The sequence below is a fragment of the Neospora caninum genome, chromosome X (genome assembly GCF_000208865.1).
Source record: "Neospora caninum Liverpool complete genome, chromosome X".
In the NCBI taxonomy this organism is placed as follows: domain Eukaryota; phylum Apicomplexa; class Conoidasida; order Eucoccidiorida; family Sarcocystidae; genus Neospora; species Neospora caninum.
The window spans coordinates 4,856,874-4,881,865 of record NC_018396.1 but is presented as its reverse complement, the minus strand read 5'-3'; the positions used below and the strand labels follow the sequence as shown (position 1 = coordinate 4,881,865).

The following is a 24,992-nucleotide window of genomic DNA, read 5'->3' as shown; positions in this document are numbered from 1 at the left end:
TACACAAATGCGAAACCAGCTGACAGAATATCTCGGATAGGCACGGACTGCCTAATGTCTTGGGGGCTACTGCGCGACATTCCAGAGCCGTAGCAGAGTGATGGCGAAAAAGGGAAGTCGCCAAACTTGGGCGTTTTCTCAAACAGTCAAGCAAGAGTGGAGGAGGAAAAGTGGAGGATAACGGCGGAAGGCTACGGCGACTTTAGGATTTCCAGCTGAACACGTCTCGTTCAACTTTTCTGGCAAAGAAATGAGGTCGTGGCAAAGTGCCTAAACCCTGCGGCGGCCTCCGACTACGCAGGATGTTTCCTTGCGAAAGTTGGGCTGTTTTTGCCTTCCACAAGTTGTGCAGAACGAGATTGGAAAGATTCAGTAGTGTCTCTGCCTTCTGTAAGAAGTACACGTGTCTTGCTGTCCCTGCTACCGCGCGTCTCCCAGCGAACCCCCCGCTTGGTCGTGTTACCACTAGATTTTCTGTTGGTATACGCGCTTCTTCACAACTACCTTCCCTAGGTTGCTCTGAAAAACCTTTGCATATAGATGTATTCTAGTGGTGTATGTACACGGACACGCATCTACAGCTACTTTCAGCACAGAGCTCCCCGCAGGACCACCGTTCCCCTGTGGGACCAAAAAGAGGTTTTTGGATACGGGAAGTGGGCTCCTACCAAAACTGGAAGAGACTTGTGTCTGTTCGGCGCGGTGCTGGGCACAATTTTGTGAAGTCCTTGTGCACAAAAACGTCTTCTCCTTCGAGAGCTCGTCGTTCTTCTCGCGTCCGTTTACCTGCTGGCCCACAGGGGCACACACATTTGCCAGGACATCTGGAAGAGGAACTCGGAAACTGCGTTGTGCCTCGGTTCTCTGACACACCTGGAATCCCAAAATGGAGCGACGAACGCTCCTATGTCTGTTGGTTTGTTTACCGGCGTCGGCCGTGCTGCGCCCGGGATTTGGCGGTGTGTTCTGTTCGGCCATTTCTTTCCGAGACAGTGCGCTCGACAGCAGCCATGAGAGTCTAGACATTTCAAGCGAAGCAAGTCAGTTGTGGAGTGGAGAGGAGGAAAACGCACGCCGTCTCGAGGAATCGGGGGACGTGGCCGCGCTGTTGGACGCCGACTGGCGCATCCGTAAGACAACAGATCCGTTAGCACATGCGAAAACGCTACTTGCCTCGCTCAAAGATGCCGAACCTCGGGTGACCTGCATCTGTCTGCTTGGAGTGTGGAAAACAAGTCAGGGTGGATTCCCTGTTGAAGCCACTAGACAGGTTCTGTGTTTGGCGGTCTCCGGTGGTGATAGCACAGGCGAACAGAGTTGTCTTCACAGTGTCGCGTACAGGTCTCTGATAGGCAACCTCTCCGGGCGAACGGCATCCGGTAAACGCAGTTTCCTACCTGGAAATGCTTCCTAGTCGTAATATAAAATCTGCGTCGGAATCTCCTTTCCCTTTGGCGGTTCGGGTGGCGGCGGGAGTCCACGTTCCTTTCTTCCCTTGAATGACAGCGTCACGTCTTCCGGTCGCTTTCTGCAAAGAGACTCTCGCGTTGCCTCGTGTACCCTTGAATACGAGAGGATTGCTTACCTCCAGATGTGCAACCAGATACAGATCTATCTCGCGGTGTCTGTTTGGGACTTACTCTGTATGTTCTGAACGCGCCCGTCTGAAAAGCGAGGCAACCCATAGGTTCTGGATCCCGGAGCAGCGACGGATCCAGCAATCACGGAGAAGTGTCGGCGTGGTGGTGTGTCGAACAGACTCCGCCGACGCGCTTTCCGTTCTTGGCGTTCTGCCGTTTGAAAGCTGTGTCTTGCCTTTCTGACCTGTCTTCCTGGGTTCTCTGCTCCGCCTGGAGAGTCGCCGGCGACGAGGCGCCGCTCACGCGAGATCAAAAACCGTGTTTTTTCACAACCTCCGGTGCCCGCCTCCTCCACACACCCCCCTCGTACAAAGAAACGACGCTCTGGTTTGTCTTTTCACTGTGTCTTTGTCGATCTTCTTGTCTCTGCAGGCGGTACCTCTGGCGAAGAACCCGCTTCGCTGAGAGCGCTGCAAGACCTCGAAACGGCCGAGTCTGCTCTCCCTGCGTCGCCCGTTGCTGACGCTCCAGCGACCGGTGACGCGTTTCCTTCGTACATGCCCCTGGCGGAACTGAACAGCGAGGGCCAGCGCGTGTTTCCCAACGGGAGCGTTGTGCCGATTCCGGAAAAAGACTCCGACGGTCTTCCCGTGATAGGGTGGCGACCGAGCGAAGATGGCGAGGACTTCACTGTGACGCTGCTTACTGCGACGGGAGACCTGAAAGAAGTCAAGACGACGAAGCAAGAGCTCCAGGACAGCATCCTCAAAGGGACACCCCTCGATTTCAAGATTGTCGACGGCTCCGAAGACGAGGTGGTCTCCCCCCAACACCACAAATGCAAACTTCAGGGCTGTTTCAGTGCAAGTTTCAGCATGATGCCCATGCCAACCCCGATGCCCATGCCAACCCCGATGCCCATGCCGATGCCCGTGCCGATGCCCATGCCAATGCCCATGCCGATGCCCATGCCTTACCCAACTCCCGTTCCTACTCCGATGCCGATTTACCCGCCAGTCCATCAGAAAGTCCAGGGCGGCTTCACAAACCAGAACGCGTGGTTTTCGGGAGGGTCTTCGTCGCAGTCAGGGTTCTACGGAGCCTCGACTGGACCCGGGATGATGGGCATGGGTGGTTTCCCAGGCATGATGTAACGATCCGCAATGAAGAAGAAGCCAGGGCAAAAAGACGAGCTAGCGAACGCCACGAGGGTGCTACAGCTGGGCAAATGCTACAGTGTCACGAGTCTCTTCGAGACGTGGTCAACAGGGGAATGGGGCCACAGGTCCGACCGGATACTCTGGAAAATACACTCTACTGTGGGAATCGCTTGAGCCTCTTATCTACACAAACTCTTCGAGGGAGAAAACGCGAATACATGTATGTATCTTGATGTCATGAACGCCCTTGATTCACAAATCAGGTACTCGACGTTCCATCCTGTTGTTATTGTGTCAGAAGTCAACCGAGCGAAGCGAATGGCGAGTTAACTACAAAGAAATGCATATATCCGAACGTCTAAGTTTCCACAACTGCATAATGTATGCATATATATATATATATATATATATATATATGATTGCATGTCATGATATCTCGTGATGACTAGAAACGCTCCAACGTCCTTCGCACAGAGCGGGGAAAGAAGTCTTTTCTCTTTTTCTGGTGCCCAATTGTTTGAGGCCTTGATCGATTTGAGCCCGTCGCTCTCTGGCTTGTAACGCTTCTCTCCAGGCCAGTTGGGAAGGCAAAGAAGCGGAAAATGCAACTTCCGTCTACGCGGCTCTAGAGCGGAACGTGTGTTGATCTTGAGAACCGAGGCAACAGGCGTTCAGTGCATGCAGCGAGAACCTCCTTTCCTAGAGAATCGATCAAGCCCACACGAAAAGAGGTGTACTGTCGGATGTTCTAAAAAGAGGAAAAAACTGCCATCTTTTTTGCAGTACATATCTCTACTCTTTTGCAGATCTTTCGCATCGATGCTGGTCTCGTTCTTTTCAGCGTGAACACCCGGCCACGCGACGGCGAATACGGGTTTGTTGCAGAAACGAGAATTTAAGAAAACAGGAGCGCAGTTAAGTGAATAGCGACAAGCAAAGGGCAAATAAACGGCTCTGCCGATGGGAAGAGTGACACAACTCGGCGAGAAGCACCTAGGCAGTGGAGAATCCCGTTCCCCTCGTTTTCCCTTTTCCCTCTCTCGCTGTCCCGTCCCCGATCTCTCTTCTCCTTTCATTCTAGTGAAAACCCTCCTCTCCGGCACAAAAAGGGGAACTCTCAAACTGTTTTGTAGAGTCTGAAATGGTCCGTCTCTCCGCCTCGCCCCCTCTGCGATCTGACGGTGGGCAACCCCGACTCGTCTCTGGGAACCGAACTGGCCGCATCCCTTGCGATAAGAAAATGGTTCTTTTTGGCGTTCCTCTCGCGGCGAAGGGAGAAAAAACTGCCTTTCCTCGGCTACGCAGCGCGTCTAAAAAGCCCACCCCGCCGAGAGAGGCTTAAGGCCTTTTTGTGGCGCGTCTGTCTTCCCCGTCTACTTCTCTTTCGTGTGGTGAAAGAACATATCAACATCCATTGTGAAGTCGTACTCGATGGTGGGAATAACGCTCGACACAAATTTAAGCAGCACTAACAGCGCCAGGTCGTGGCGCGGTTTCATCCCACTCTCCAACCAGCTGTCCACCACCTTCTTCATCACGCTCGCGTGCCTGCACCGATTTCGAAACAGGAAAAAACGCCAAACAGCCAGAGAAATGCAGGCAGCAGCTCTTCCCTGTGCACACACACGCTAACGCACGAACGAAACACAGTGACACACAGGCACACGCGCCACTAACTATAGACTACGGATACAAGATACCAAACATACATACATATACATATATATTTCATACATATACATATAAATATATATATATATATATATATATATATATATATGCCTGTATGTATGTGAGAGAAGAGATGGATGGACGTGTTTGCTGTGGGAAGCATGCATACACATCCTTTTCTAAATCGAAACGCAGAGAACCGCGCAGGTAGGTGAAGAGAGACGCCACCGCAGTGCGTCGATGAGGAGCCTGAAAACAAGAGGAGACCTGAAACTCACCTGCAAGGGTGTATCGAGGCCGTGGGAATACCCGTGCACGGATGAGGGTCGACGGTGACTGTTTTCGCCGCGTAGTCAGTCAAAATATCCTCAAAAATCTCCTCGGGAAGCAACGGCACACCATTCTGTTATTCCAGAAACCAGAAAAACTTACGAGACACTCTTCCTCTTACTCAACGCCTACAAGCGCACAGACATATTTCCTGTCGATCTTATCCTAGCTGTCCTTCTATCCACATATACATATATAAACATTATACGCCTATTGCGGGAGAGCTAGAGGCGTATACACACTTTCAGAAGTGCCTGTAGATGTGCATTCCACATCGCGGTAGCCAACTTTGAAACAAAACGTCCCGTGCTTCGAGTAACAATCCGTGCGTATACACATGCATATACGTGTATAAATATAATGTAGATAGATGTGTTTAAATACATAAATATGCGTAGGTTTAGTTAGGCATACGTATGTGCACAGATGCATGTATACGAATGTATATGCATATTTAAGTATGCTTTTATATGTATATATGTATATATATATATACATGCATGTAGGTCTATGTGTCCACACGAATAAATATGTGCACAGGCGAAACAAAGAAGCATGGAAAGACTCTGAGGCCTCACCTCGCTGTAGCCGAAAAGCCAAATGCGGGGTGTCTGGAAGTACTTGTCGTAAGTAATACTCAGGTCGTAAGTCCGGGCGGCGACGATCTCTGCCACAGTTGGAAAGAAAGGAAAGTTACTACACATCTTTGCATAGCCCCTTGAAATTAGGCATGTTTTTCCCCATACGCAGGTGCATATGGATAAGTATATACATATCTACATATATGCAAACATATATATATATTTTATTTATCGTACACGTATCTGTATATCTACAAGTATATATGCGTTTGTGTAATACTATGATGAGACCGAACACCATCCAACTAACGACGGTCGCTCATACACATGTTACGGATATTACGGAATCAGAGTCTTTCTTACACAGTGTTCACGTGCACCCGTCTTATATAAAAATATGCACATGCAAATATCGATAGACATTTCTTAATAAACCGAATTGTGGATTCGTTCATCCTGCCTTTGTCTCCATCTGAAGAAGCAGTGTCCCCTATGCATGCAATCACCTTTTTTAACACACACATTCACCCAGATATCATATATATATATATATACATACATATGATCACACGCTCCCATATATCTATCTATCCCTATCAATATATATGTAGTTGTGTGTATATATTTTTGCAGAGAGGAAGGGCTGCGCTGTAGACTGTCTGAGTCGAAGAACTGGCGAAGAGTGAAACACTACGCACCGGCATCGGCGGAACTTCGCACAAAGGACGAAGGTGCCTCGGCTGCGGCTGGATCGTCGTCCTGCAACGTCGAGGGAGGCAAATCACGGAAAGGCGTCGCAAGAAACGAAACACGAAACGAAAAATATGCACGGCAGGGCCGAAGGGAAAAGTGACAAGCGACTTCCTTACTAGGACGAGCAACAAGTCGTCACACACGAACGAAAAAACATGCGTAAAATCAATATATATATATATATATATATATATATTTGTTTATATGTTGCGTCGACTACCTCAGAGTATGGTGTGCCATACGCCACGGACGCGGGGTGTACGTACACTGTCCTTCCTCTTCATTTTCCCTCTCAACACATTATACTTTGGAACAGATATAGCCACAAATAAATAAAACCAAGGGCATGCACGTGTAGGATTTTTGTCGGAATTGTGGAACGCAGAGAAATACCGGCAGAAGCATGGAGACATCAAAACACTTGCAGAGGGAGACCCATGTCGGCACCTGCATGCATCAGTGCGCATGCAGCTGCACTGCACACACCGCTTTGGTTCGAAGAAGGGGTGTAATTCACAGAATGGCACTGTTTGTTTGTCTTCAGTAGTGCACGTTGAAAGTGCTAGCAAAGAAGCCTCTTTCCCAAGCTTTCTTCCTCTCTGTTTTTTGCAAGGGAGATTCTCACCTCTTGCACGAGACCGTCAATGTCAGAGAAGTTTATTAAATCCGGCACGTCGTCCTGAAAAAAGAAATGGCTGATCACACAAAACAGCCTCAGACGAGGACTCCTAGGACTCAAGCAACGCACACCCTTGCAAACGATCCTTCCTGAAAGATATCTAGTTAAACATACACGCAGAAATGGAAACGTGCATGCAACAATCTCCGCTGAGAAACAAAAATGAGTCAACCCGAACCCCATTTCGACATTCACTTGTGTAGATCCAAAAACATGCATGCATCTCTTCGTCAGCAGGGTAATAAATGTGCATGTTTAGGTTTGCATATCGATATACATATATATACACGTATACTGATAGACAGAGACACTCAGGTCCCGTCCCGCGAGAGTTGCGTCTTGGAGCATGCAAATCCAGAGAAACGAGAAGTCACAGAGACACGAAAGACAGAGCGAGGAGAAAGACGAGGACAGGCGTGGAAATTGAAAACGCGAAGGCGGGCAAGGTTCTTGCGGCCTCGTGCATGCAAATGCGAAAATTTTCAGGGGCCTTCAGCGGCCATCGCTCTCGTGCCTGGAGACGCGGGAGGGGAGACTCACCCGGAGATTCCTTTCTGAAGGAAGGATAAAATCACAAAGATGGGCGCGCAATGAGAACGAAAGACCGTCGAGAAAAACGAGAACTGCTCAACCGGCTGAGAAAGTGGAGCGAAATGCACTGTTACATCCATAGATGCACGCGTGTGCATGATGTTTACATACACATAATCACATTCAAAACCACATATGGATACGGACATGCACATATAGACACTGTTATACTGGGTAAAGAGGGGAAACATTGCAAGACTTTGTCACATGAAAGCGACGAACGCTGATTGCGGCGTCGTTCTCCGACATGCAAGCACTCAAACATGTATAGATGTAGCCGCGTGTGCAAAACGCGATGTACATTTGGGGAAACGTATACCTCGTATGCATATACACCTGTGCATGCTTATACATAAATACAGGACTCGCCACCCGTGTATGCGAGAACATTCACCTGCATGAACGTGACAGGACGAAATGGAGCCGGGCAGATCGAGAGACGGGGCGCGACACGAAGCGTCTTTTTTTCCGTCTTTACCTCGATCTGCCGCGGCAGTTTCTTGTCCAGCGTGTGCAGCCACGGAAGGCGGGGTCTTCCGGGTTGAGGCTTCGGCTTCTCGTTCACACTCCGCATTCAGTCTGAGTCTCTGCATGCTCTGGGTCAGGTCAGGCGCCTCGCCGGTGTCTACTCTCCCCTCGCGTTCTTCGTCATTTAACAGAGGCAGCGTCCATCCGCCTTCTGCGTCGTGACCGACCTGCACGGAAAGGAAAGACAAGAAGCGCGGCATTCGGAAGTGAAAAGAGAAATCAAAACTGCGACAAAATTCAGTGACGAGCACGCAGTCTCTCCCTGCCAGCCGAATGAATAAACATGCGTCTACGCACATGCAACCGTACGTCTACATGCAGAAAGGACCGCACACGTGTGGGTTTTATGCATGCATATAAATACATATAAATCTATATAAATGTGTTCGCAATTTAGTTATGTATGTATATATATACATATAGGTAGGAAGGGGCGAGATACGCAGCACTGCTCAGTCTGACGATGTAAGAATGGAAAGAACAACCGCTTGCGGAAGTCTTAGGGAAGTCTCCATCGTAGGCGGAACAACTTGAAACTGCCTATTTGTGTCTATGTTCACTGATACCCCGCATCCGGCACATTGGTACACGGATAATTTACAAAGCAGAGACCTGTGTGTCACAAGAGTCTTGCTGGTGGTGTGTGAACTGCGAACGAGTTAAGTCTCTCATCCTGACGCAGACTGGACAACTATCGATCTACCCCTATACATCCACATATAAAGCAATACATATATATAGACACACATATATATATATATATATATATAGATATATATGCGTATATGTATATGTACATTTAGGGGTACATGCTGGTCGTTCCCTGTACACGTGGCACAGATAGAAAGATGAAGACAGATATGCCTTGAACGGACGACGCGCGTGTGAAAGTGTGTCTCGGTTTGGTCTCAAGTTGGGATGGGCGTACTCGCGAGTTGAGAGCATCGTCCATGTCTCTGACGCGGCGGTAGCAAGGCACATTCTTCGTAATCAGAAATTGCTTGTCTTCTGGAAGCCAGGTCGATGCCCTCTTCCCAGACGGACCCGCACCGCTCCTGAAGGGGGGGAACTTCCACACAAAGCGCTTTGCTGCCAGAACGCAATTCCGCGATTCCAACGCGTAGACTGCGTCACGAAGACGGGAGAGAAAGAGAGAAAGCAGGCGAGGGGAAAAAGAAAGTCACAGAGGATCAGCACTGGATGGACAGGCACAGGAAGGTGAGAGAAGATGGACGGTATCGACCTCCTCGACAGGCATGGCGGCGAGTGTGTGGGGACCTTCCCGGCGTAACGTTGTGCGGTTGTTTGTTGCGTACATACTCTTTTGGCTTCTCAGTTGCACTGACATTTGTACGCCAATAATTAGAGGTATCCCTCTAGCACGAAAAACCGAACATCTGCAATAAAATGTATCTTGGACGATTGTATCTTCGCGGCTACCCTGAACGCACGCGTTTCGATTTCTTTATCTGTGACTGGGACACCCTCCTCGGGGGCTTCGGAGGCAGTGCAGGTTCTCTCCTCAGAGCCGTGCGTTTCTTCTCTCACCACTGCCAGGTGGGGAATTTGTGGGTGAGGAGGTCACCAGCGTCTACGAATTCCTGAGGCGTCAAAGTGCCCTTGGAAAGGAAAGACGACTCGGTCGGTGCTGAAGTGAAACTCGCGACGAGGTGTCTGCCCATATCCGCCAAGCGATGGGTTACGTTGCTGCCGCTCAAACTCGCGAGGCTAGTCAACCTTCTCGACACAGAAGAGCCTGGAGTTCTCTCTCGAGCAGAGACGCCCTCGTCTCCCGAGGCGTTGGTGTTTTTAGAAGTCACAGAAGAAGCAGGCTGAGACCTGGGACTGTCTCGCGTGGGGGAACGGCTCGCACCCGCTGCTGCGGCGGGCGCGTTTTGAGGAAGCGCCATCTTGCTTTAAAGGAAAGAGGAGGGAGTTCGGGCGAAATCTGGAAAAAGCTGGAAAGCTGACGCAAAAAACCGATGCCTATCCTCCAAGGCAGTCGCCTTTGTTGCTCTGTGGAGAAGGCCGTGGACGGAGAGACAGCAAACGAAAAACGAGATCGCAAAGACACACAGGGTGGCTACAAAGCGGAGGGGAGAGATGGCAGAGGAAAACGAGAGACGAAGGAAAACGGAAAGAGGAAGGGAAAGAAGTGGAAGAAAAGGCGGCAAGAGGCAGGCCAAGAAAAAAGAGAAAAAGACTGAGGAAAAGTGTTGTCTTTCGGAACTGTGAGGCATGAAGCGAGACACGGAAGGCGGAGCGTGTGCAGCCGACACAAAGAGCGTTGCGTCGCGGTTGTCTGAGACACTACCTTCGGTGTTTTTTCAAAAGATGAACGACGGAGAGAGAAAAAGCGAGACGCTGCGGGGGTGGCAGAAGCCAAAGGGGCTTTCAAGAAACGAAAGCATCCGCGATTTCTTTAAGAGAAAAAGAGCCTTTTCAGGAAAAACTCGAAAACGCGCGACCGTGCCTCGTGGAGCAGCCGCGAGGTTCTCGCCTCGAGGAGCGAGATAAGAAAGAGAAACGAGAGAACAGAGAGGAGAAACGAAGAGAGGAAAGAAAATGAGAGAAGAAAGAGAAGAAAGAGAAGGACGCGTGTCTCGGACACGAGAGGAAAAAGCTTTGCTTTGAGAGGTGACGAAAGAAACGGGGCCAGCTAACCAGCGCAGCAAAAAAGAAGACAGAAAAAAGGCGTAAAGCTGCCGCCGTCAATACACCGCAAAGTCTCGCTGCAGTTTCTCTTTTTTAGAACAAGTTTGCAAACCGAACTCCTGGAAACTGAAAAAAATAAACAAAAAGGAACACCCTTCATAAATCGATACATATGCGCGAGTTTTTGTAGTGTTTTTATTTTTTTCAACTGAGGCAGCCGACGTCTCCTGGTGTACACACAGGAGACACACTGGAGAGACAGAGAGATGGAAAAGATCGACTCTTCTGTGTGGGCGGAGAGGGAAGTTTTTGAAAGCAGTGCTCGTCTTCTCTTTTTCCCTGATAAAGATGGTCCCAAAACTTTGAGGAAGGCAATCTATAGCTTTTACCTTCCTTCTCACGGATGAAAGAAACGACCATTTCTACCTCAACAGGATCCTGTTTTTCCATCATTGCTCTGGTCTTCCACAGACGGTCAAAAGAAACCTTCTGTCGGCCACCTGTGCCGCTCTCAGGAACTGTTTCCTATCTCGATATTTTACCAAAGGCCAGAAACGAAAAATGTGAACCTCTCACGTCCACGCATAACCAGCAAGCACTGGAAAGAGGTAACTTTAAAAAGTGAAAGTCCTGACGCAAGGCATAGCAATCCACAAATACATACACAGGAATATATGTACATATATACTTACACGTATATCCCTACACGTAAATACGTATATATATATATATATATATGTTAAGGATAAGTGTATTTTCCTCGATTAGAATCAACGTGCATATATACATGAGTATATGTGTATTTGCATGTATACATGTATCTATAAATAGGCATATATCTATGCACATCAACAGCCACTGCGTGAAAATCCGCATCTTCTTTGGCATACAATTTGTGGGGTTGCCTCTGGGGGGTCTTGAACACCTGGGAAAGCCGCGAAATGGGGGATTGGGAGGTTTCAAATCTCCCAGCACAGTGCAACTGGCGTGTCCGCCAAAATAACAGAACAATTAAAATGCATGCATCTTTCCCTCAAAACGCTGTCTATAAATAACAGAACAATTAAAATGCATGCATCTTTCCCTCAAAACGCTGGCTAGCGTGATACACGTATCAGCCTCTCCGAGAGCTTCACTGGTCTCTACCAATACATATGTATATATGTATATATCTACATACACCTATATCTACAGATGTACTTCTATATATAACTATACATATATATATATATATATATGTACTGTCTACGCCTGCTTTTATCTATGTGACATAAAGGTATCGAAAGATGTGCTTAATTCTAGTTTTTTCGTGTCAACACAAGGGGTGGAGAGTACTGGGCGTGGAAATGGGATCCTCTTTTCTCTATTGCCTGGGATTGTCATTTCCAGTAGAAAGCAGATAAAAGAAGACAGCGTCGAAAGCACCGTGCGGCTCACCGTTAAACACATGAGGAACACTTTTCTGGAAATGGAAATCTACAGGGAAGCATAGCCACTTCCCGTGACAAATCGCCCACCCTGTGAACGCTGTCGCCATTGCTGTCTCACGCGCAACAAAAATTCTTTTCCATCGTCCAAAACAGAGAGAAGCAGAAATATTGAGTCCGACACAAAATATATTCCGTATATATATACATATATAATGTCGGGATACACCTGTATCTATATTTGCATGCATCCACATATATGGACAGAATGAAATATGTATGTATACGCATATATATATATATATATTTAGAGAGAGAGAGAGTTATGTGAAGTGGATAGAGAGATGAGTTATCCCACCACATTTTTCCATACATGTGTGTGGTCATTTCTCCCCCTACTTTGGGTGTATCTCTCAATCTGTGTCTACGCACGCGTGTATACATGTACACTTGTTACAGGGAGACTTGCAGGGCCGTGACACTGGGCATTCTTCCTGAATTTTCCCTTTTTTAGATCCAACACACTTGGTGCCGAGAGGTGACCCGTGCAGAGCCTCACGAACAGTCCTCGGTGGCGTCAATGTGGAAGCGCTCTTGAAAATGTTTTGTAGTGTCTGTACAGCTGTCCATATATGTCTGGGATACGAACTTTTCGTTCGCTTCTTTTTCCACTTTACGTATTCCAAACGAAAAAAGATTTACGAGACTACCAGGTCTTCTCCAACGACGACTTCCGCGAGCTGGCCAGACTTGTCGTTTCTCCGTTCTTCATTTCCACCAAAAAAGGCACGAAAGGAGACAGTCTGTCCTTAAAACCGGTAATGGAAGGCCTGTCCTTCTCCGTTGCCTTTTTGCCTCTCTTGTTCTGCGTCGAAAACACTCGTTTCTCCCGAGAAAAATCAGGCATGCGCCCTCTCACTTTTCCCGGTGTGTGCTGCTGTTCCACCCAAGCCTGTGTGTGTGCCTTGTCTTGGTTTCTCGCGCTTTTTTCAGGCTCTTGTTTTCCTTTTTCGCTTCTTTTTCCTTGCTCTGTCTTTTCTGGGCCTTCGTCTCGCCTTCTCGCGGGAAAGCTTTCTGCCCGCTCCTCGCCGAGCTCCGACAATCTTTTTTCCACCGAGACACACTGGTCTTCTCGCCCCCCTTCTGCGAACCGCCGCGCGCGCTGGCCTTTTGTCTCGAAACAGGATGGCGGATCTCCGAGGAATCTTTTCTTGACAAGACAGTCTCAAGAAAGGCAAAAGAAGAGACAAAGAGACAGAGAGAAGAAGTGAAAAGGAGGAAATGTCATTCACACTGAAGTTCGGAACGTCGAAACCTCTGCCGAGACCGGCTTCCTGTCTCCGCCTCCTGTGGAAAATCCGGGGAGGCAGAGAAAGCACACAGATTTTGCTTTCCAGATGCCCGCCGAGCCCTCGGTGTGCGTATTTATCTGTTTCTTCCGTCGTCTCGCGCCGTCACACAAGGCTCACATGACAGACTGGGGGTGTTCTTCAGAGACAAGCGCAGATCCTCTCTCCGCGCGAGAAACAAGTTCCCTTGGCAAACTCTCTCCATTGGCTGAGTGTCTCGTCTCGGAGTCTCTTATTTGCGTGTGACAAGGGTGTTTGTTCCCCACTTTCTCCTTCTTCTTTCGTTCTCTCCTCTTTGTCCCCCTTGGCTCTGCTGTCGTGCTCCTTTCTCTTTTTTTTCGCTTCTTCTCCTGTGCTTGGCAATAAAATTCTGTCTTCTCGAGGTCGCCATCATGCCGCCTCTTCACCCCTCTAGCGGAGCTGCAGGAGGCAGTGACATGAATCCTCCTTTCTCTTCTTCGTACAACCAAAACGCAGTTTCCTACGCTTCTCGTCCTTCCTCTTACAATCCACAACCTTCGTCCTCTTACAATCCACAACCTTCGTCCTCTTACAATCCACAACCTTCGTCCTCTTACAATCCACAACCTTCGTCCTCTTACAATCCACAACCTTCGTCCTCTTACAATCCACAACCTTCCTCCTCGTACAATCCACAACCTTCCTCCTCGTACAATCCACAACCTTCCTCCTCGTACAATCCACAACCTTCCTCCTCTTACAATCCACAACATTCGTCCTCTTACAATCCACAACATTCGTCCTCTTACAATCCACAACCTTCCTCCTCTTACAACGCACCTCCTTCCTCGTACAATCAGCCTCCGTCTTCGTCTTATCAACAGCCTTATCCGCCTTCGTTTGCGTCCGATCGTCCATCCGGTCACGATGCCGACTCGTCTTTTTCAGAAACCCCGCCCCCAGACTTCCCTCCGCAAGTCTCCTTCGCGTTCCTCGTGAAGTTTGCTGACAAGGCCTTCGGTCTCCAACGACAGAAGGGCGGCGTCTGTCCTTCTGCGCAGGAGCTGCTGCAACTCGTGGATCCTGTCGAGCCTTGTCTCCTCTGCCTCGCCGCTCTCCACGCAAAAAACAAAACCATGTGAGACATACGGCAGACCTGGAAAACACGAGTTCAAAACCCACCATGCCAAAACGAAAACTGGAGATCTGCACATACCCAATGTGCACAATGCCCATCTACATACATGTACATATATATATATATATATATATACATATGCATATATGTGTGTATATATATGGATATATGTGTATGTATATATTCGTACGTACGTGCCTTCGACACCTGTTCAAGACATATACTTGTATATATGTATATATATATATATATATGCATATATGTGCATGCGTGTGAACGACGTTTCCTGATTTGCTTGTCCTTTTCAGCATAACCGTTTCGGACGGGGTCAGTTGGTGTCGGATCGCCTCCACGCAGCTTCCACCTCTCCCGCCAGGCGCTTCGGAGCCGCCGACTGAAGAGGGCCTTAACGCTGCCGCTCTCGCCCTTTCCGGCTGCGTGATTCGTCTGGGAAATATCAGCATCACCAGAACACCCCGGTCAGTTCCGCAACACATCTTTTCCCACCACTGTCCAACGCATTGGCCCCTAAATATACATATATACAAATATATAGATAATATCAACAAGCCCATAGTTTCATGTATATAAAGTTATATGTATGTATCTCAAACCGACACCTATAAACTTAATATACATTTTTATACATGTTTGTGCTCCCAGATGCAAGGTTCAGCGTTTCAGCAATTCCTGTGTCTCTGGTTATCTCCTCTCTCTCATCTGACACAATCTTTTTTATGTAATATACGTCGATGCCGAAGACTGAGGATATGCATTGCATCTGGATGTCCCCTTCCATGTCTCTTTCTGTCTCTGTCTTCTGCTTCAGTGTACAGACAGACGCAATCTCCGTAGACATGTCTCGTGTGAGGCGTGCGATGATCGTGTTTGTTTTCGTGCTGAATTTCTGCCCCCCCTTTCTGGACCACTGATTTTTTCGATTTGTTTTTCAGAGGAAAGCACATCATTCTCGCTCGGGCCTTCCAAGTCATTTCCCACAACTTCCAGGCAGTTGCGGAGCGACTGCAAACGCAAAGGCGACCGGAGGTGCGTTCCTCCGTGCGGGATCTTGAGACGCGAGGCTGCGTGGCCTTCTCGGCGTTTTCAAATTTCGGCTAAAGTGGCGATGCGAGGTTTCCCTACACACAGTCGCCTTGCGCAACGTCTCAGGCGATCGCGCTTCTCCGCACTCGCCTTCTCTCTGTTTCCGGGACACCTGTTTCTGCCTTTTGCTGTTTCGTCTTTTCTCGCCGTCCTCTTTCTCTCTGTCTTCTCTCTTTCCATCTTGTTCGGCAGCTTCCGTCTCCCTTCACTCCGGTTTCTGTTTCTTTTGCCAGAGTTTGCTCTGTCTTTGGACGTCGCTTGTTCTTTGCACAGATCGCTGTGTCCCCGTGTGCCTCCCGGAGACCTCGCTTCGCCTCTGTTCCCAGGAGGGGATACACCGCATGTGGGAACAGACGACTCCGACACTTTCAAAAGATGTCTTTCGGCTCTGGAGACATCTTGCAGTGCTCTTCTCGCGTCTCGTTTCCTCTCTTCAGGTGGTGTTTCCTTCTCTCCCAGAAGGAGGAGCGCCTCCTCCCTCTTCGCATCAACCGCCTGCGCATCAGCCTCCTCATCAGCCTTCTCATCCGCAGCCGCATCCTCCTGTTTCTCGAGACGGCTGTATATCGGCAGAGACTCCGTTTCCGCAGCCGGCGGGTGAATCCGAGGCAGCTACTGGAGCTCTCAGAGATTCGCGGAACCTCGCAAGTGGACAGGATCCGAGAGCCCCCGAGAAACAACTGCAGCCCGCAGGAGGCCTTCCTGGCCGCCAGGTGTATGGACAGCACCCCCACGGCGGAGACAATCAGGCAGGGCCGCAGAGACACCAGAGTGCGGCGAGTCACCGAAGTGAGAGAAGAGCGCGAGCGAGAGACAAGGGGGGGACGCGCCCTATGACTTCATCTGGAGAGGGCGAAAAACAGGAGAGGAGGGAAACAGAGAGAGAAACAGAGAGACGACGGGAACGAGTGCTTTTTGAGAACGTAGGGAAAGCGCGAGACGGCTGCCATAGCAAAGAAGGCAGCGGCCAGCATGCGCAGGGACGCGAGGGAGGGGAAGAGCCTTCGAAACTCGAGAAGGCGCGTGGCTAGTCCGCGACCCTTTGGTGATTCGTGTCCTCTTTGCGGTGTAGGTACACCCTATCCAGTCCTCGGGCAGCCGCAACAAGGCCACCTCGGGCTGCGGCCGATGGGGGCAGAAAGTTTCATTCCTCTCAAAGATTTAACGGCCTATGTCGCCAAATGGACGATTAGGGCTCGCGTCGATGTCAAGTAAGGCGCCGCAAGACCCTGAGAGACAGGGACGCGAACAGTGTCCCTCTCTCTGGCTCCCGTGTTTCCTCTTTCTCTCTTTCTCGGTCTCTTTCGCGGTCTCTTTCTCGGTCTCTCTCCTCTCTCTTGTCTCTCTCTTGTCTCTCTCTCTTGTCTCTCTCTCTTCTCTCTCTCTCTCTCTCTCTTGTCTCTCCCTTGTTCTCTTTTTCGCTCTTCGTCTCCCGGATTGAGGGGAGTATCAGGAATTCTCTCCAGTCTTTTCCGTGTGTTGAGTTGGTGAATCTCTCCCCCGAGCGACGGTTTTCCGCTTTTCTTCCGTTTCTTTTTCCGTCTAGGGGAGACATTCGAAAATACAACGGCGCCCGCGGGCCTGGACAGCTCTTCAATGTCGAGTTGAAAGACAAAGACGTGAGACGCTGACGTCTTGTCCTTTTTCTTTTCCTTGTCTCTCTTCTCCTTCCGCTATTGCCGTTCTCTCGTGGGGCACCTGTGATGTGCCACACCAGACATATCCACCGAACCTGACGCTGCATGCGACAGACAAAAATGAGATTTCTCTGGAAGCTGAGCCGGCGCTACACAAAGTTGTGCGAGTACCCAGACAGCGCACCCAGGCAGCGCAACGCAAAACTGGAGGAACGTGGAGAGGGAAAGATGAAGCACTGGAGGGAGAGAGGCAGACAGGAAACGAAAAGGAAGACGAGCGTGTCCTCCATCACCCCTGTTATGAAAGGAGGAAAAGCGCGAAAAAGTTGCGTATTGCCTCGGAAAACCAGATCGATTGCATCCCCGTCTCTATCATTCTCGTTTCCAGGCGAATCGCGTGCCGAGACGCGAGAGAGTGTTTTTCTTTTTCTCACCACCTTGGGTGGCTCTGCCGTGGCGCATGCAGGGCGAAATTCGAGCGACTTTTTTCAACTCCGCAGTCGACAAATGGTACAATGTCCTTCAAGAGGGAAAGGTAAACAAAACGGCCATTCCTCAAGTGTCCCGCGGCCTCAAGCGCGTCGCGTTTTTCTTCTCGCTTGTCGTCACCCATTTGAAAATGATCCTCTCTATCCACAACAGCAACGCTTCTACTCATATCTGCCTCTCCCTGTCTGTATATGTCACCATCTGCCTATTTTTGTCTGGGAATGTAAATATATATATCTATATATATATGTATAAACCGATATCGACCTATCTATATCTATATATCTATATATACTTAGAGAGAGATACTTACATGCGCATGCTTTGTTTATTTGGTTGGGCTCGGGGTGTTTGCCTGTTTTATCTGGCAGGAGTCTCCGGCGCAAATCTGCTGTCCAGTCGTTGCCCCTGTTTGCACGCTCTTATAGAAAAATCATCTTTGCGGACGTCTCGGTGTGGAACTCTGTGCCGATTGTGTCTCGTCTCGCTTCTCTGGATGTGCATGCGTTTGCTCAGGTTTACTATTTTCGTGGAGGATTAGTAAAGCCGAAGAACCCTCGTTTCAATCATACACGCCACGACTACGAGCTCACGTTTGACGAAAAATCTTCGATTGTCGAGGCGGAACCAGGCGCGGACATCCCTTCCATCTCCAGGTATTGGCCTTCCGCGTCGTATTTTCAACTCTTTTGCCCCGTTTTATAGTCTCGGTGCTGGCAAACCCCTGGAAGCTTCAAAGCTATAAAGAGACAAAGGTCTACCTGTGAATGATCTCCCTCATCGCGCGTGCGAACGTGTAAAGCTACAGATCCCCAACTTTCTAACCTTGCTTATACGCACATGTATAGATTTCACATTTATGTAGATTTATGCATTTAGATATATTTTCGTGTTAAGGCGGGTGTGGAGGGCCGGACGCACTCTCTGTTTTTGCGTTTTCTCAGGGCAGACTTGGTGGACATTCGCGGAATCGAGGAGAAGGAGGTGAACTCGACAGTCAGTCTGATTGCGATCGTCCACGACTATCGGCCTATTCAATCGATTACCATCAAGGTACGTCTCAGCCCCGCATTTCTCAAAACGTGGCAGCGAAGAATACGGAGCGCTCTCCCATCTCCTGGCAACGCTCCGGATGTTCTATACACATAAAAAAAACACATACAGATAAATATATATATATATATATGTATATGTGTTTATTTGTGTCGGTTTAAGTACGTATATTTGGCGAGAGGAAGAGATTTAGCTGTGTCCGCGTGTGCGTGTGTGTGTTGGATCTGCGTGCTCACTCGTTTTGGTTCCTCTGTTTTTTGTGTTTCTGCCGCTCAGTCCACAGGCCAGCAGAAACCGAAGCGAGATGTCTTTCTTGTCGACGAAGGCGGCCGCTCTCTCGCCCTCACGCTCTGGGGAGACAAAACAGAAACGATTCCAGAGGACCAACTCAGTCAAAAACCAATCGTTCTCTTCAAATGTACGTCCAGGGCTCTCTTCCTGCATGTACCCCAGACCATCAAGAAATAGCTCCAGTTACGTCTATGTTTGTTCAAATGGACACAGATATCTTTAGATAATATATATATATATATATATATATCTGTATATTCGGAGATGGATAGTAATGCATGCATTCGGACGGAAAGAGAAAGAAAGTTATGCAGAGAGCAAGAGACAAGAATTCGAGTCTCCGCTCTCGAAGGCTTTTTCAGGGCCAGGGAGTGTGTAGTTGAACGCTTGTGTCAACCGCATTTCTTGGAAAACACCTGTCCCACAAACCAATGAGGAGATACCCTGTAGGCGCTTGCCTGATTTCCGTTCGGCGCCGGTATTCATTTATGTAAGTCTATTTGTTAATATGCATATGCATAATATGTGTATGTATGTATATATATATGCATATATAGAGAGACCGATAGATGCGTGTCGTTGGTTTTTTTGGTGTTGATGTGTTCACATGTTTTCAAGGATCCTGCTAAAACTCTGCCGCTGCACGCATTGCTCTATATATGTTTTTGTAAAGAGAAGGATGTTTCTCGCCCTATAAAACTGCCTTTTGTGTCGGGTCCCTTTCCGGCCTCTTTTCTTCAGTTGCCGCCAAAGGGGGAGGGATCATCTTCCACACACACACACACACACACACACACACGCCCCCAGGGATTTTTTTCTCTTTTACCTTGTCTTTGGTTTCCCGATTGTCCCTCTTCTAGTCCTGTACATCGTGTGCTTCATCTCTCCAAGGGTGTGTATTTGGGTTCTTAAGCACGCCTACGACGTCCTCTTTTTCTTTCTTTCAGCTGTGAAGGTCGGAGACTGGAATGGAAAGAAACTGGACTCGCAGGGCAACACGCGCATTGAACTCTTCCCAGACGGCAACCGATCCGCCGAGCTCCAAGACTGGTGGAACCGCGTAGGTTTTCTTTTCGAAAGAACACTCGCATATTTACCGCCTTTTATGTAGGGCGGTTTTGAGATCGTGCTAGAGAGCGATATCTGTAGATAGAGCGATCGGCAAAGATAGTGATACATACATATATACAGACGTATATAAAGACATATATAAAGACATATATAAAGACATATATGTATATGTATATAGGTGTATATAAATTAGATACCTAGACAGACAAAGATCGTGATAGATAGCTCGATCGCGGGAGAGACAGAAAAGCATATATCTGGAGGGATACAGGTGCCTTTAGATGCAGGCTGTAGGTTGAGAAAGGGCTTTGAAAATTGAGAAAAGAGTGCGGCGCCTTTCCGTTCCATCTAGCGCCTAGACACGTTTTTTGCAGAGACAAAGTGTGTGCGAAGGACCGGTGCGTCTGTGTCCGTTCTCTGTGAGTATGGGGAAGGTGCGTGGCGGACGTTTTGTCAGGAACGTCTCGCGAAACATTGTCTCTCCCTGTCGGATGTGTGCCTTTTCCGTCTCCCCGTCCAGGAAGGAAGTCAGCGTGGGAGTTTCGCCTCCATTTCAGGCGGTGGGGGCTTGGGCGTCGGTCGCAAAGAAATCCTAAAATCTCTTGAACAAGTTGCACAAGAAGCGGCTCAGGCTGAAGCTTCCGTCCGTAAGTCTGCTCTCCAACCGTCTCCTTGAAATCCATGCATGCACTTAACAGCGACTCCCACGGACTGGCCCATCTGACCGTGCGCGTGATTGTACTCTTGTATATAGATATAAATGCATATAAATAATTAAATATCATATATATATATAGAGAGAGAGATAGATAGATATGGATCTGCGTGTGTGATATTCGACTACGAAGTCAAGTGTATGTACACGCATTTGTAGACACGTGTGCACCGGTGCCTGTCACACACAGGTGTGCATCTTTGTCTACTCACAGATGTTGCGTATGGGTAGATAAGAAACGCCGGCTCGAGAGAAAAATGGAGTCGAGTAATGAGAATGCTGAGAAAGAACAAAAGATTTCCTTTGCTTCTTCGTTGGCGCTTTCCCCCGCAGTCTCTGACAAAGGCGTCTACGCGACTTCCTGCGCCCTCCTAGAGCGCATTGGAGACGACCGTTTTTCCTGGCCGTAAGAAGTCGCCGGGGAAAGCATCTGCTGCTTGTCCTCTGTGGAATGCTCTGTGGAAGAGTCTTCTCGTTTCCATGCCTCTGAAAACAGATGCAGTCCTTTGGACTTCCACCTGGTTGCCTTACCTTTTCAAAAGCAAGCAGCCTGCATTTGAATTCCTGTCTACATATACCTACGTGCTTGCCTGGGAAAATATGTGTATATGTATATATATATGTATATGTCTGTATGTATATGTCTGTATTTATATGTCTGTATTTATATGTCTGTATGTATATGTATATATGTATGTATCTATATGTATATATATGTATCTATATGTATATGTCTGTATCTATATATCTGTGTCTGTATCTATATGTCTGTGTCTATATGCATATATGTACATATATGTATGTATGTATGTATGTATGTATGTATGTATGTATGTATGTATCTATATGTCTGTGTCTGTATCTATATGTCTGTGTCTATATGCACATATGTACATATATGTATGTATGTATGTATGTACATATATATGTATGCAGATGGAGATATACATGTGTATATGAGCAGGTGTGAGACGGTGGACCCGCTGTGTTTTCAGGGCGTGCCCCGACTGTCGGAAGAAGATGAGCGAGGAGGTGACGGGTTGCTGGCAGTGTCCAAGTTGTCGAAAGCAATGCGAGCAGCCGAACCACACGTACATGCTGAACATGTCGCTGATGGATTTAACGGGTTCGCTTCGGTGCAGCTGCATGGGCGAGAAAGCTGAAGAATTCATGGGGAACACGAAGGCGGAAACGGTTCTTCTTCTCGCCGAACACAGAGCGCTCGATGAACAGGGACGTTCCTTTCAAGACATTTTCGCCGACGCAAATCTAGAGGTATCGAGCACATATCCACCAATCATATACATATACGCATATATATATATATATATATATATGCATGTGTGTATCTATACATGTGTGTATCTATACATGTGTGTATATATACATGTGTGTATATATGCATATATACCTATATACATATATACCTATATACGCATATACCTATATACACATATGTATGTATGTAGGTGTGAATTTGTGTGTCTATAACTGTGTATGTGTGTGTAAGCATAAGGGGAATGTGCCTTCACGTTGCGGTGGATTTGAGGGACGGTATCGGAGACGGAAAAACGAGGGGGGCGTTGAAGTGCAGAGCCTTGTTCACGCGTCGCGCTTCAAGACTGGGCAGTCTCTTTTGATTTGCCTGCAACGCGACATATGGGCAAGTCTGCGCGTGCGAGGCGCATTGAGGGAGAGACGTTTTTTCGCAAGCTGTGCTCGTTTCCTTGGCTGTTTCTGTAGGAGTGGATCTTCCGCATCTGTTCCAAGTACGACTCGTGGATGGACGAAGTGTCGATTAAACAGAGAGTCGTCGCGGCTGCGCCTCTGTTTCGGCGCGTGGGAGAACAGACGCAACATCGTCTCGATTTCGTCCGAACTGCTTTTCACCATCTGAACATTCCTTTCCCCTGAGTCCCCTGTAAACAACGTATTCCGACTCTCCCATATCAAAAATATAGATATCTTGGTGCATGTATATATGTCGATATACATGTATATATGCCTATGCATAGTTGTACAAGCACTCGGCATGGGAAGATGCCTCTCTCCTGGGTCACATGCATCTTGCTTTTGCCCAGATCTCCGTCTTACTGGTGGTTTTAGTGAAAAACGTTCTCTACGTCTACATGCATGTATAGGTGTACGCGTATCCTGATCTGCATGCGAACAAATCTGGATCTCTCTGCGATCTGAGGGGTCTCTCTCGTTGAGTGACACACAGCAAAAGACCAGAACGTCTTCGCGCGGATTCTCTTTTGTTTGTCGCGGGTTCCTTTGTCTTCCTTTCCTTTCTCGGAGTGGCAAGACTGTGCTTGGGGGGGGAAGTCCAATCACGAACTGCGTGTGGTTTTTCGTGGTTTTCCGCGACGCGTATAGATGCCTTTATCCCTAGCCCCTGCTGAATTCTGGGTTCGGGAAAACGTCGTGTCAATGCTTTTTGCCACGCAAACTTTGGGATTCTGGAAAATGCAAGACGCCTGTCGCGCATGTGTGCCTTTTCGTCTTCCCTGATCGACGCCAATCTTGACTCCGGGCTGTGTAGGTGGTTTTTTAGTAGAAAAAGGTAAAGACCAAGCTAAGCAGATCCATTTTCTTTTCGTCGACGTGACAACGGTCTATGCAGGGAAAGTGTGAACTTGTCTACGTGTAACTTTGTACGCAAAAATTCGTTTACATCGCTTTGAGGGATATCTGTCCCGGCGCGAGTCTTCTCTCTTTGCCACTGTTTTGAGACCTTCGCTGATGAGACACTTCAAAACCTGAGGAACCTCCGCTGTTTCCTCTCAGTATTCGGCAGCGTTTCGGCTGCGTTTACCCCGCCGCCGCAAAAAGCGGAAAGAATCGAACGAGGACCAGACATGCGTTCACGTGTTGGGTTCGAGGCGAAGAACGAGGAGGATCCTCCGGAGAAGCCACGTTCGAAAAAAAAAGGGAAACGTTTTTCTCCCTCGTGGTGCGAGGGTGTCCGATTCCCATCGCGAAGAGACTCTCTGGAACACGCGTCTCTGCTCTTTGCGCGGCAGGCGATCTCGGGAAACTCGTTGTAAAAAGGGAGGCGTTCACCAAGAGAAGGCTTCACGGCGAAGCCCGTAGAGTCGCCTTCTCGCTGTTGCTTTCCGCAGTTTCTCGTCGCCGGAACACCACGATAAAGCTTAAGAAGACCTTCTGGCGGTTTCCTCGCGGGGCCGGAAGTCGAACCTTTTCCACTGCAAACGGTTCGGCGGCTCTGTTCCTAGCTTCTTACCGATCTCACGTGACACGGATGTGCGTTCGGGAGCTCTGATGCTAGAGTGCGGAAAGGTGTCAAAAGCCGCACTGGAAACTTTAGTCCCGATTGCGTTCTTCACGAAACACGGACGCTCTCTGTTTTGCTTGTCAAAAGGCGGAGGCGAGCCCTCGTCGACAAAATGTGGCCCGGGGGTCGAGTGTTTGTCAAAACGAGCGAGAAGGAACGGGAGACGAGAAGTCTAACTTCTGAAAGTTCGGTGCAAACGCACACCCTGCTCAGGCATGCGGCCCACTGCAGAATCTCTTGCCGTGATCGGTTGACAACCACCAGAGGAAACTCGAGGAAAGTCGATCTCGACTTCTTCTCGTTCGTCTCGATGTGCGGCATCCGATGACGAGGGAGTGGATTCGTTCCTCACCTGGAAAGTGCCCTTAGAGCAGGGTGTTGTGTCGGGTCGGTCATCTCGAAGGGAACGCGCACAAACGCACCTTTCCCTCGAGTTTCCTATTGTTCTACGGGTCGTCAAAGAAGGACGGAATGAAATGCTTTTCTTACCAACTCGGAAAAACATCCTAAACTCGTCAAGTTCCGGTGTAGGTGCTCAGTACAAAACTACTCTCCGGCTTGTCAAGGCGACCGTTTTCGGCTTACCAAAAATCCCGGAGTTGACTTTCTGCGATCCTTTTCTTCGAGTCAGGAAAGAAAACAACCTCCTCCCTTCGTTATTGGCTCTGAGAAGTGAAAACCCGCCGTCCAACTTTTTTGCGTGTGTCATTTTGTGAAGGCTGAGAGCACCGCTGTTCGGCGTAGGTCGATATCCCGAGGCTTTCCAAAAATCCGTTCTTTCCATACGAATGCCTTTCTTCCCGTGTTCCCCGTTGGAACCCGCAGAAGTAAGAAATTTCCCGTTTTTTAGTGCTCTTTTTAAACGACGCCTTCTCGGCTGGCCGCTTAACGCGCGCGTGTCGCTGTCTCGCGCGCTTTTCGCAGCTCCAGA

The 24,992-nt window shown here is 48.6% G+C and overlaps 3 protein-coding genes across 3 annotated transcripts; 2 read left to right on the top strand and 1 right to left on the bottom strand.

The window, feature by feature from the left end:
* Positions 1-886: 886 nt before the first annotated feature.
* Positions 887-2,734, top strand: NCLIV_050420 (conserved hypothetical protein; the record flags this gene model as incomplete). The annotated part of the gene is made up of 2 exons (XM_003884595.1): positions 887-1,130; positions 2,013-2,734. The coding sequence occupies 2 exons, from the start codon at positions 887-889 to the stop codon at positions 2,732-2,734; spliced, it is 966 nt and encodes a 321-aa protein (XP_003884644.1).
* A 1,379-nt stretch (positions 2,735-4,113) lies between these two features.
* Positions 4,114-9,783, bottom strand: NCLIV_050410 (putative autophagocytosis associated protein; the record flags this gene model as incomplete). Its single annotated transcript, XM_003884594.1, has 9 exons — positions 4,114-4,288; positions 4,690-4,814; positions 5,320-5,408; positions 6,021-6,081; positions 6,701-6,754; positions 7,295-7,308; positions 7,824-8,040; positions 8,802-8,928; positions 9,422-9,783. The coding sequence occupies 9 exons, from the start codon at positions 9,781-9,783 to the stop codon at positions 4,114-4,116; spliced, it is 1,224 nt and encodes a 407-aa protein (XP_003884643.1).
* Positions 9,784-13,696: 3,913 nt separating this feature from the next.
* NCLIV_050400 (hypothetical protein) lies at positions 13,697-22,677 on the top strand (the record flags this gene model as incomplete). The annotated part of the gene is made up of 15 exons (XM_003884593.1): positions 13,697-14,403; positions 14,712-14,882; positions 15,357-15,450; positions 15,945-16,296; positions 16,580-16,718; positions 17,054-17,126; positions 17,611-17,679; positions 18,150-18,289; positions 18,578-18,686; positions 18,963-19,104; positions 19,925-20,037; positions 20,569-20,695; positions 21,097-21,169; positions 21,759-22,038; positions 22,507-22,677. 15 exons carry the CDS (start codon positions 13,697-13,699, stop codon positions 22,675-22,677), a joined length of 2,760 nt encoding a protein of 919 aa, XP_003884642.1.
* Positions 22,678-24,992: the final 2,315 nt, after the last annotated feature.